The sequence below is a fragment of the Neofelis nebulosa genome, chromosome 1 (genome assembly GCF_028018385.1).
Source record: "Neofelis nebulosa isolate mNeoNeb1 chromosome 1, mNeoNeb1.pri, whole genome shotgun sequence".
Lineage (NCBI taxonomy): Eukaryota > Metazoa > Chordata > Mammalia > Carnivora > Felidae > Neofelis > Neofelis nebulosa.
This window is the reverse complement of record NC_080782.1, coordinates 185,745-198,448: the sequence shown is the minus strand read 5'-3', so window position 1 is coordinate 198,448 and position 12,704 is coordinate 185,745. Positions and strand designations below refer to the sequence as shown.

The 12,704-nt window shown below is 52.6% G+C and overlaps 1 protein-coding gene across 3 annotated transcripts in view; it reads right to left on the bottom strand.

Annotated features, from left to right (window-relative positions):
• Positions 1–12,603, bottom strand: part of AHRR (aryl hydrocarbon receptor repressor) — a 93,352-nt gene extending 80,749 nt beyond the window's left edge. Inside the window, exon 1 of one of the 3 annotated variants that reach the window (XM_058707606.1) lies at positions 10,039–12,603. Coding sequence is in view for 1 of the 3 variants with exons in the window: in XM_058707458.1 (XP_058563441.1) it covers positions 1,327–1,487 (161 nt within the window). In the remaining 2 variants the exon portion in view is untranslated. Of the gene's footprint in view, positions 1–1,326; positions 1,488–10,038 lie in introns of those variants that run through there. The other 2 variants (XM_058707458.1, XM_058707523.1) reach the window with 2 other exon arrangements.
• Between the last annotated feature and the right edge of the window lie 101 nt (positions 12,604–12,704).

Genomic DNA, 12,704 nt, shown 5'->3' with positions numbered 1-12,704 from the left:
AAAATCCTCATCATAAAGGAGGTAAGTGCCAGCCACAGGCCGCTGCAGGGCCGCTGCTGACCACACAGCTTCCCATGCCGGGCTGCTCTGCCTGCTAGCCCCCCACCAGGAGTGGAGACAGCCTGCACATCAGCACAGGGTCTCCTCTTAATGGTGGGTGCTAAGAGCGCCACCATGATAGGGCTCCCATCCGGGAGCCTGCAGAAGCCAGACATGATCCCTAATGGCGGATGTTGGGTGGAGGCTGTCCAGGCTTAGGGGCCGGCCTCTACCAGAGGCTGTCTGAAGACTGCCCTCAGTGAGTCAGGCTGCTGACCAGGCCAAGAAAAGGCCGGGTACACAACTGTCAAGGATCCAGAGCTTGGGGACAGATGTCCCAGGCACACACTTAAGCACCCCCTTTTGCGTCAAGCCCCTCAAGGACTAGCTACGGCTGGTCAAACAGAGGCCACGGGTAAGTCGTAGGGGCTTCCCTCCACCCCCCATGAGATACCTGGGGCAGCCAAAGCTGAAGGCCCACTGGGCAATTCCAAAGGGGGAAGATGCCTCCAGCCCCAGCCCCTGGACACAGAGGAGGGAGGACGCAAGAACAGAGCTGCCCGAGGCCTCTGACCTCCGACCCTGACCCCTCACCTGCCCCTGAGGGTGGCCCCTTAACCAACTGGAGTCACAGTGGGAACAACAGGGTCGGGAGGTCCCTGATGGTCTGTGCTGGGCCCACAGTCTGGGATTTTTGACCACTCGAATGAAGACTTTTGGGGAAAAAACCTTTCTTGGTGCCGCTAACCGAAACCGAGCGAATTCCTGGAACACAGGCCCTTCCGCTCTTCCCAAGTGTGAGCACCAAGGCTGGTGCTCCCGCCCGGAAGGAGGGCGTCAAGCTGCGCCGCCCCAGCTCCAAGGACCCCCACCTCCGGCCTCCTCCACTCGCCGCCCTGGGGAGGGCTGGCGGGGGGGGGGCAGGTCGCCGCCCTGGGGAGGGCTGGGGGGGGGGGGGGACAGGGCGAAGCCCCCTGCCAGCATGTGCCCAAAAGAGCTACTGAAAGAAACTGGACCGAGAGCAAAGGGCAATTAGCCCCCCCCCCCCGGCCCCAAGGCGGTGGGTCACAGGCAGGAGCTTCGATCCACAGCTTGCGGGGGCGGGGGGACCGAGGGGCCACGAGCAGGGGCCACGAGCAGGGGCAGAGGGTCGGCTTCCCTCAAACGTCCCGTTTCCATTTTCAGTTAAGAAGTGGCCGGTCGGACCCCACGGCCCACGGCGGCGAGGATGGGGCGGCAGGAGGGCAGAGCCAGCGGGGCCAGCGGGGCGCGCCCCTGCGCACTTACCCGGGCCGGGAGCTCTGGTGGCGCGGCTGCCGGCGCTCGCATCTCGGGGACCCGCAGCGGCCGCGGCTGCGGAAGGACGGCCCCACCCCGGCACGCGAGCCGCCCCGCCCCGCCCCGCGGCCCAGCGGACCCGGGAGGCGGCAGGGGGCGCGCGCGCGCATCGCGTCCCCGAGGTCTGTCCAGGACTCCGTCCGCTCCTCGGGGGTGCCCTGTGCCCTTCGAGGCCCCTGTGCTCCCGGCGGGAGCCCCAGACTCTACTCACCGCCCCCAGTCACGCGTCCCCACCCACCTGCTCCCTCGGAGGCAGAGCCGGCACCTGCGCTGCAGAGAAGTGGGGCCCAGGCTCCCCTCCCCTGCCCTCCCCTCTCCTGCGGCCTCGGTCCTGCGGTAATCGCGAAGAATCAAAAGGACTAAAAAGTTTTATGAACTGTAGGGGCGCCTGGGCGGCTCGGTGGAGCAAGTGTGGGACTCGGGATTTCAGCCCAGGTCACCATCCCAAAGCTGGGGCGTTTGAGCCGGGCATGGACTCCACGCTGATGGGATTCTCTCCCTCTCTCTGTCGCTCTTAAAATCAATAAACATTTAGGGGCGCCTGGGTGGCGCAGTCGGTTAAGCGTCCGACTTCAGCCAGGTCACGATCTCGCGGTCCGTGAGTTCGAGCCCCGCGTCAGGCTCTGGGCTGATGGCTCAGAGCCTGGAGCCTGTTTCCGATTCTGTGTCTCCCTCTCTCTCTGCCCCTCCCCCGTTCATGCTCTGTCTCTCTCTGTCCCAAAAATAAATAAAAAAACATTTAAAAAAATTAAAAAAAAAAAATCAATAAACATTTTTTTTTTTTTTTTAAGTTTTACAAACTATAAAATATTAACATAATACGTTCGTCCTGAACTTTCCAGGACCGGCCAGGTCTTTGCGGATGTCCCAGTCCAGAACCCACCAGGCTGGGGCCCTGCTCGGCTCACCCGCACTCTGCAGGCGCGTATCCCCCCCCTCCCCCTCCTCCCTGGGCCACGGCGGCGGCTCCTTCTCTTCCACCCTGAAGGTCTGTGGCCCCCTCCCCTGCTCCACCAGGCGTCCTGACTTTGCACCACCCCCACACCCCCCAGGAGCCCGGCCTCACATCCTGTGGTCTCTGCCCAGCGTCTGAGGGGACACCAGAGACCCCAGCGCGCTCCGACGCCACTGTCCTCACCTAGCCCGCCTTGGGATCGCTCCACCCCCATCCCAAGTCTAGTCCCTGGGTGGTCTCAAGGACCCACCCCTCATCCCAGCCCCACCGGGCTTCGCCACATCTAGTCCAGTAGAGGCTCCCCGTCCAGTCCCACAGCTGCAGCCAAAGTTATTTCTCTAGGCCCCACCAGGCTCTGAGCAAACTCCCAACTCCCCACACGCTCCCAAAGTCCTTCCCTTCGTAGACTCACTGCTGTGCTCTGAATGTGAGCCTCAGAACCCGTGCCTTCGCTGTCCCCTCACAGAAATGCTCTTCTCTAGATACCCGCAGGGGAGCAGCCTGTTCCTGTGCCCTCAGAAGACCCACTCCATACCAAGGCCACCACTGTCCGTCTGCTCTCCCTGCTCCTTTCCTGGTGCACACCTGAAATTACCGCAGGTGACAGGTAAACTTGCAGCTCTATTGCGATATATTGTATTTCTAAGTAGCTAAATGCAGTAGTTGCATTTTGATCCAACATTTGTAATGTGCATTGTGCACAGAGAAAAACTGAGGTTACAGGTGAACTGTAATTTTCTTTTAATTTCTACAATTCCTGAACATTTTTGCAGGAAGCATGTAGTACTTTTTTTTTTTTTTTTGGTTGTTGTTCAATAAGTACACGTGTGTATGATTTCCAAGGAGGGAGAGGGCACATCTTGGCAGAAGTCAGGTGGGTCCAGGCCAATTGCGGGACCGTCTCCCAGTTTGGACCTTTGTAGTAAGAGCTGGCACTCCCCCACCTGGGAAGACAGCAGCTCCACACCCCCGGGGCTCCCTTTTAGCCTCGCTGTTCCCACACCATGAGGAACACCTCGCTGCCACTTCCCAGGACGGGCCCAGCACTGGTGATGCTGCACAGCCCCCGGTGCAGAGGAAAGCCAGTGTCCAGCTCCCCCTCCTCCCCGGAGACTGCCCTTGATGGGCATAAGCCACCCACTCCCAAGCAGTCCACACTTGTGAAGAGCCCACAGCAAAGACCATCCAGGCCCTGCCAATCACCTTGCCTGCATCATAGGCCTTCCCCCATCGGCCTTCACAGGTGCTATTCCCTCTGACTGCGAGGCTCTTCCCAGCTCGTCCTGGCCTGGCCTCACTTCCCTCAGTGCAAGTTACCTCTAGAGGCAGAAGCCACCCCTGTGTCCCTCACCACCTGGCATTGGGATTTGGGGGAAGGTGCAGGAACTCTCATCCACCTTGTACCTGGCTGCAGCCCCAGAGCTGAGAACCACCCACTATGGGGACAGAAAAGAGGGTGGGGGAGGGGAGAAGAGGGCCAATTTACCACAGTTTATTTCCTGACATATTTACTGTAATTTATTTCCTTTCTTGTACAGCCTCTCCCCACTCCCAACCCCCCCAGCCCTAACTGAACATGACTCATTTGCTTGGTTTTCTTTGAAGTAACTGTCCTCCACATCCTTCAGCAGCTCTGAAAATGCGCCTTCCGCAGAGTCCGCGAGTCGGATCACACTCCACGTGGGCAGCTCTGCCATCACCCCTCATCCTGGCTCCCTTCGACTTGTCCTCATGCCAGTTATTCCCCAAATTCCAGCCCTTCCTCTTGGTCTGTTCACTCAGCTTCCTGGAATGTGTCTTCTAGGAGTGTCCTAGTTAAAGGAACGCAGGAGGAAAAGGTCTTGAAAACCTTGTCTTTACAGCAAGTAGCAGAATTCACAGTGGACACAACCTTCCCTTGTGCTGTCCCTGCCGTGTGGCCAGTCCCTTCAAGTCTCAGGGTCACCTGTCCTCCTCTGAGACAGTAAGGGCCTCCTTGTCCCTGGGCTCTGATGCTCTTAAGCATGGCCTTGTCCATCTGGAGTGTCCTTCCAAAGTAGCCCTACCTCCTTTAGTTCTGGAAAATGGCCCCATTTTTGTTTTGAAATTTTCTTCCCTAGTTTTTTTTTTTTTTTCCTGTTCTTCAGCCTTTTCCCTTCCAGATAGTATATTTTTAACCTCTAAGATTTCTCATTTTGTTTTCTTTCTTATAGAATTTCAGTAAAACCTTGGATTGCAAGTAACTTATTCTGTAAGTGTTCTGCAAGAACAAACATATCTAGTAAGTTTTAACTTGATAAACGAACAAGTCTTCAGATACGAGTAGTACGTGACACCAAACGTCACATCACAGCCGAGCCAATTGTTCCCTCTCTTTCTCAATGGGATTGTGGATGCCTGTCTCCCATGTGCAGTCTCAGGCCACAGTGTCTGGCAGAAATCAGTGATTTTTCAGAACATTGGAAGGTGCCCACAACCGGCACTGGTGTATTTTTGTCACTTCAAAGCACCCGTGGACAGTCCGTTGCTTTTCCAGACAAGAGTGAGCCTAGGAATGCTTTGCTTCATTCTAGGTCAGGCTGCCTGCAGACATAGACCCTCTCCTCTGCTGCCTCATTGCCAGTTCCATTACATGCAGTCTATGACAGGAGGTTATTAATGCTGTAGTCAACATCTGTGTGAACATACACAATGGCCCCAAGCAGGGAAAGGCTGAAAAGAAAGGTGGTGGGAGATGATTACAGTGGAAGAAGGAAATCAAGACATACGAACGAGGTATGTGATTGGCTGAAACTGCAAGATTTTATAAGAAGTCTACATTGACCATTTGCACGATACTAAAGAACAAAGAACAAATAAGGGAGCCAAATGCAGCAAAAGGAGTTATGAGAACATCAAAGCAACGGCCACGTGTTCTGGAAGATGTAGAAAAGTTGCTTCTGGTTTGGGTAAATGAGAAGCGACCAGCAGGTGACACTGTGAATGAGAACTTCATCTGAGAGAAGGCAAAGGCCTTGTACACCGACCTCGTAAGTAAACTGCCAGGTACATCAACAGAAAACGAAGAAGGCTTCAAAGCAAGCAGGGGATGGTTTGATAACTTTAAGTGGCATCCATAGTGTTGTGGGGCACAGAGAGGCTACGAGTTCAGATGCTAAGGCAGCGGAGGTGTTTGCTACCGAGTTCCAGAAGCTCATGGCTTCTGAGTGTTACCTGCCGGAGCAAGTTTTTAACTGTGATGCGATGGGGCTGTTTTGGAAAGAGATACCAAAGAGGATGTACATTACAGAAGAAGACAATGCAGTGCCTGGTCACAGGCCCGTGAAAGACCGTCTCACCCTCGTTTTGTGCTAGTGCAAGTGGGGATTTCAAAGTCAAGCCCCCACTCGGGTATCATTCCGAGAATCTACGAGCCTTCAGGAAATGCAAGGTGCAGAAGAGCCAGTTAAATGTCATGTGTGGGTCCAACAGCAAGGCTTGGGGCACACGTATCTTGCTCATTGAGTGGATCAACGAGGTCTTTGGTCCGGCAGTGAAGAAATACCTTTTAGAAAAGAATCTACCTGGGAATGCAAGCTGGTACAGCCACTCTGGAAAACAGTAACTATGGAGGTCCCTCAAAAAACTAAAAATAGAACTACCCTATGACCCAGCAATTGCACTACTAGGCATTTATCCACGGGATACAGGTGTGCTGTTTTGAAGGGACACATGCACCCCCATGTTTATAGCAGCACTATCGACAATAGCCAAAGTATGGAAAGAGCCCAAATGTCCATCGATGGATGAATGGATAAAGAAGATGTGGTATATATACACAGTGGAGTACTGCTTGGCAATCAAAAAGAATGAAATCTTGGGGCACCTGGGTGGCTCAGTCGGTTGAGCGTCCGACTTTGGCTCAGGTCATGACCTTGCAGTTCATGAGTTTGAGCCCCGCATTGGGCTCTGTGCTGACAGCTCAGAGCCTGGAGCCTGCTTCGGATTCTTGCCTCCCTCTCTCACTACCCCTCCCCCACTCTCTCTTGCTCTCTTTCAAAAATAAATAAACATTAAAAAATTAAAAAAAAGAGAATGAAATCTTGCCATTTGCAACCACGTGGATGGAACTGGAGGGTATTAGGCTAAGTGAAATTAATCAGAGAAAGACAAAAATCATATGACTTCCCTCATATGAGGACTTTAAGAGACAAAACAGATGAACATAAGAGAAGGGAAACAAAAATAATATAAAAACAGGGAGGGGGACAAAACATAAGAAACTCTAAATATGGAGAACAAACAGGGTTACTGGAGGGGTCGTGGGAGGGGGGATGGTATAAATGGGTAAGGGGTACTAAGGAATCTACTCCTGAAATCATTGTTGCACTATATGCTAACTAATTTGGATGTAAATTTTAAAAAATAAAATTAAAAAAAAAAAAAGAAAAGAATCTACCATCCAAAGCCTTGCTGGTTATGGGTGATGCCACAGCTTAGCCTCCAGGCTTTGAGGACAACTTACTGGAGGAATTTGAGTTCATTAAGGTCAAATTCCTTCCTCCCAACACCACTCCAGTCCTCCAGCCCATGGATCAGCAAGTCATTTCAAACTTTAAAAGGCTTTACACCAAAGCACTATTCAGCGATGCTTCATGTGACTGAAGGAACAAACCTCACTGTCCGAGAGTTTTGGAAAAATCATTTCCACACCGTGAACTGCCTCAAGATCATCGATAAAGCCTGGGATGGGGGCACTGAGAGAACCCTCAGTTCTGCTTGGAGAAACCCGTGGCCCGGGTGCATTCTTGGACCTGACTTGGAGGGGCTTGCTCATGAACAGCAGCCGCCAGTTGTCGATGAAACTGTGTCCTTGGGGAAGACCAGGGGACTGGAGGTGAATGAGGATGACATTCAGGAACTGGTGGAGGAGAATGGCCAGGAGCCGACCACCAACGAACTGATGAATCTGCATCGCGAGCAAGAGCTAGAATTTATGGGGGAGATCTCGTATGCAGGGGAGGAGGAGAAAAAGGCCGAGGAATCCCTCGCTTCAAATGATATCAAGGAGATGTGTAAAATGCGGGAAACAGTGCAAAATTTTGTAGAAAAGCACCACGCGAACAAGGCTGTAGCAGTGCGAGCAATGAATCTGTTTAACCACAATGCAATGTCACATTTCCGCGAAATCCTCAAAAGGAGGCAAAAGCAAGTGTCATTGGATAGTTTCCTTGTTAAAGGTGCACAAAAGGAAAAGGATTCCATTGAGCCAACAGATAGGGATTCCATTAGTGAGAGAGGAAGTAGTCCTCCCAATAACCCTCCTCTCTCGTTTCCCTCACAGCAGCCACGAAGATTTTCAAAGGTAAGTGTTAGTTTACTTTTCTATTTTGTATTTTCTTTATTATTTTGTATATTACAGTATTGTGATCATTTTTATATGAATGCTTTGGGGTTGTGGAACGAATCATCTGAGTTTCCATTATTTCTCACGAGGAAATTTGCTTGAGATACAAGTGGTTTGGATTACAAGCATGTTTCCAGAACGAATTATGTTTGCAAACCAAGCTTATAGTTCTTTTTTAAATGGATGCAGTATCTTTGGTCATCTCTCAGATACTGGCTGTAAATTGGGTTCTAAGATGTTTCTTCTGGTTCCTGAGTTGCTTCTTTTACAAATGTCAAGTGAACTTTCTTTGCTTCCTACAAGAGTGAGGCTCTGCCCTAATTAGACATGTTCTCAAGTGGTGAGTTTCTCTGACTTCCTGCCCTGGGACAGAGGGGCTTGCCCTGCAGGAAGCCTTCCCTTGTCCCCCTGCCTACGCCCCACTCCCCTTCACTGGCACTGCCCTCCTGTACCATCCTGCACTCTGTAGGAACGAGGAGCTTCTCCCTGGAACGTGGGGCCAGGAGTCTCCTGCACCAGCAGACCCTGAAGCTTTGTTTCCCTCTCTGGCTCTTTGTATTGTTTGAAGGCAATTTCAAGAGGAACTTTGCTATCTTAAAACCCTCTGAATTGTGAGCAGAAATGATCCTTTTTTAAACAAGGTGAAGCCCAGTCTGGCTGGCCTGTAGTGTCATCTGGTGGGAAGGATGGACAGGGTCAGATGTGCCCTCCGCACTCCCCATATCCATGCATGAAAGAGCATGGTCTAGGGTGCCCTCTGTCCAAACTGAAGCCTAACCACCACTTATCATGTGACCTTGGCCAAATTATGGGCCCCCTCTGTCTCAATTTTATCCACGAAGAGATAAGTGTAGACAAATGGAAGAATAGAGTACAGAGAAATTAACCCTCATATACATGGTCAATGAGGTTTGACAAGGGTGCAAAGACCATTAAATGGGGAAGGACAGTCTTGCCAGCAAATGGTGGTAAGGAAAATGGATAGGCACGTGCAAAAAAAAAAAAAAGTTAGACCCTTACCTAACTCCATACATCTATTTCAAAATCAATCCGAGATTTGAAATCAGCGAGAAAACATTTAGAAGAAAACAGGAGAAAAGCCTCACGACACTGACATTTCTCCAAAGACAAATGAACAGCCAATAGGCCATGAAAAGATGCTCCACATCACTGATCGTTAGGGAAACGCAAGAGGGGATGTCACCTCACACCCATTAGGGTGACTATTAGCAAAAATTAATAACTCTTGGCGAGGACGTGGAGAAATGAGAACCTTGTGCACTACTGGGAAGAATGTGAAAATGGGTAGCTGCTGTAAAAAGTGGTATGGAAGTTCCTCAGACAAGTCCGCACAGAATTACCACGTAAGCTACCATTCTGGGTACATAACCAGACGTCTGACGAAAAACTGAAAGCAGTGACCTTAAGAGAGAGTTGTGTACGAATGTTCACAAGTCAACCACCAAAACGTGGAAACAAACCTGTCCGTCAACACATGAATGGGTGCGCAAAATGTGGGGTTTCCATTCCATTTCCATAATAACACTAGAATATTATTCAGCCTAGAAAGGGAATTCTGACACCTATGATGTGGATGACCCTCGGAGTTATGATGCTCAGTTAAATAAGCCAAGCACAAAAAGACAAATACTGCCACTGAGATGAGGTCCCAAGAGGAGTCAAATCCATAGATGTGGAGTAACATGGTGGGTGCCAGGGCTGGGAGTTAGGGTTTAATGGGGACAAAGTTTCCGTTTGGAAAGAGGAGAAGTTCTGGAGACGGATGGGAGTGCTGGCTGCACAGCACTGTGAATGTACTTAATGCCACTGAACTGTACTCTTAAAACTGTAAAAATGTGAATTTTTTTGCTATATATATTTTAACACATATATACACAAGAGGGAAGAATCCCCAGCTTTACCCATTTACCCACCAGGTATGTATGGTCCAGCTTTAGAGGCAGACATGGGCCAGACACCCAGAGCCTCTACTCTAGTGGGCGTCAGACACTGGCCAATCACATACACGCACTTACACACACTTACTCACATGTGCAACTGTGAGTAATGCTATGGAGAAGCTGTGAACCCCAGGTTACTCCTGGGCCCACCTCTGTCGGGTGACGTGAGGGTGAGGGATGAGGGGGCCCCACGCTGCCCAGCAGGACAGCCCCCCTGCCTGGGGGACCTGAGGGGTTCAGGTGACAGGAGGATCCACGGGGATTGATCAGCAACACAGGAGGGAGGGCACATCTGCTCGCCTGCAGCCCCTCCCCTCCCCAGGAGGGGCCTCAATCCTCACCCACCCTGCGGAGGCCCTCCTCTGTCCCCAGACCCCCACCTGCTTTCCTCCTCGACCAGGCTCCTCTGGACTGACCCAAGTGGCTCTCCCAGTTGGCTAGGTTAACTTTAGTGTGACCATAGCCGTGGCCACAAGTCAGGCCTTTCTGACCATTCCGGGATTATTTTCTTCTACAAAGAGCCCAAGGCTAAAGCTGGCTGAGAATCCGGTGTCTCCAGCAGGTTCTTCGTCTTCCTGTAAGTCAAGTCAAGAGCTGGGTCATCAACACACCATTGGAATGGCAAGAGAGGGAGTATGTGAGAGTAGGTGATCAAGGGCCCAGGGAAGGGGGAACGGGGGAGTGCAGGCGGGGGACAGGGAATAAGGGATGGGAGGTGAGGGAGGAGGGCACATGGGGACAGAGGACAAGTGATCAGGTATTGCGGGCGGCTGTGGCAGCTGACCTGGCCTCACGGAGGCCATCTTCCCCAGGGGAGCTCTGCCTGCCCATCCCAAACACCCATGTCTAAGTGGACCCAGGGCACAGCTTAAGCAAAGTAGTAAGTGAAAAGCTGCCTAAGTCTTTGTTCACAACTTTCCAGGACAGGTGTTGCTGCCCTCAGACCTTAAGCCCCACTCACTCCAGTTTCTCTGCTGCTTCTGTTAATTCTGTGCTGGCGTGTCCTTGGGCACGTGATGGGTCATGCTGTGGACGAGGCATCCAGGGCAGGCGTCCCTGCATGGCGTGACTGCACTGCCCCCGTGTGGCCAAATGACGGCTCTCGGAGCTGGGTTTGGCTCCCGGCGCAGGAAACCATGTGGGTGCAGCGCATCGAAGGGAGTTTCTGCACACCCTGATGGGGCGGCCTGGGCAGGGCTGGGGCCCTCAGGACCATCTGCTCCCTTCAAGTAGCCTGGACTCCCCAGCGGACCCTCCGGCCCCTTAAGCCCCACCGCCTCTAGGCCTTCTGGAAACACAGCCACATACCCACCACTACCCCCAACGCACCAAAGCCTTGACTGGCCACCCAAGTCCCCGGTGACCATCACCTCCCAAACTGCCCACTCCTCAATGTGCCTCCGCTGACCAAACCCTTGCCTCCCACTGGGAGGGCTGGGGCCACATCTGTTTCTGTACCACACACCTGAGTCCATCGGGCCAAACACCTGAGAGCATCTATACCACACACCTGAGAGCGTCTGTACCGCGGACGAGCGCTTCTGTACCACGCACCTGAATTTACCTGTATCACACACGAGTACGTCTGTGCCAAACACGATACCCGCACCATACCTGAGTAGCACACACCTGTGCATCTGTACCATGCACTGTTTGTCTTCCCCACACTATTTGCATTAGCACAACAGCCCTTCCTTGCACCGATGGAAGAGGGGACCCTTACCCATCCTCAATGAGGCCTTTTCTTTGTAAAATTCTGCATACCTTTCTTTCCCTTCCCTGAATCGGGGGTACAGAACTCATGACACATTTACAGTTCCCTCTGTGGCTGGGAACAGAGTGAGAGAACAGGCCTCTCGGGGTCTGCTGTCTGGCCTCCATGAAGCTTAAATACCACCTGTGTACTGGGGGCAGGTGCCTCACCAAGGCCAGATCGAGGGGGGTCCAGGCGCAGGGAAGGGGGTGACGTGGGTGGACGGGCAAAGCTAACATGTGGAGCACAGGGGCTCCCATGTGCACAGGACAGAGCACAGTGAGGCCGAGAGACAGCCACACAGGCCACCCTCACTCCGAGCCTGGGGTCTTTGAGGGCCTGGGGCAAGGAAGAAATAAGACACGTCTTGGAACCATGGTGTGGGGAGGGGAGGCAGGCAGGCAGGCAGCAGAGGTTACCCCACGGCTGGGGAGTGAGGGCATAGGGTTTACTAGCTGGGAGACACGGAGTCCAAGATGTCTACGAGAACCCAGAGAGAGAACACCTGGATGTGTGGGCCATGGGTCTGAAAGCCTCTTGGAGTCAGGAATTTGGGGTCAGAGGACTGAGCTGACTGAAACAGAAGCTGGGGTCGTGTGCTGGTGCTGCACCACGAGCACGCTGATGTACGGAGAGGCACCCAACATGGAGAGTGGTAGAAAGCCCAAAGACCCTGCTACCCACCCTGAGCTCACAAGGCCAGCCTATGAGCCCCAGAGATTCTTTAGCCCAACCCCACATATTGTGGTCAGTGGTGTTCTGACCTCTGCAATCTGGTGCCACAGATAAACCCAAAAAGGGCCCCCTCTCAACCAACACGAGCCCCCAACATACCCCTGTGGGACACCAACTTCTGATGTCCCAGACCCATTTAAAATCACTACTGCCCATCTGAATGTCTTCACAACCCCCACCCCAAATTCTGGCTTGGGGCAGCACACTTAGAGGGAAGAGGCAGAAAGCAGGCTCCAAGGACTCTGACAGGCGCAGGATGAGGGCCCCCCGGGAATGGCTGTGGGCCGACAGCAGGTGACGTGGGCGACCATCCCAGATGTCTGCAGCCCGCTTTCATGTTCAAAAACCACAGTTAACAGATCCTCGCAGGGCAGGACTGAATCACTGTAAGTGACAGAAACCCACACGCTTCCAGACCAAATTTGGGTTTCTATGTCCAAAGAAGTTTTATGAAATTTAAACTAACTCCTGTCACAGAGGACAGTGGTCTCCTTGGATTCCGTTAGCAGAGTCAGGCAGACGCCCCAGAAAGGGTCCTGGACCTCTGGGAGCTCCCAC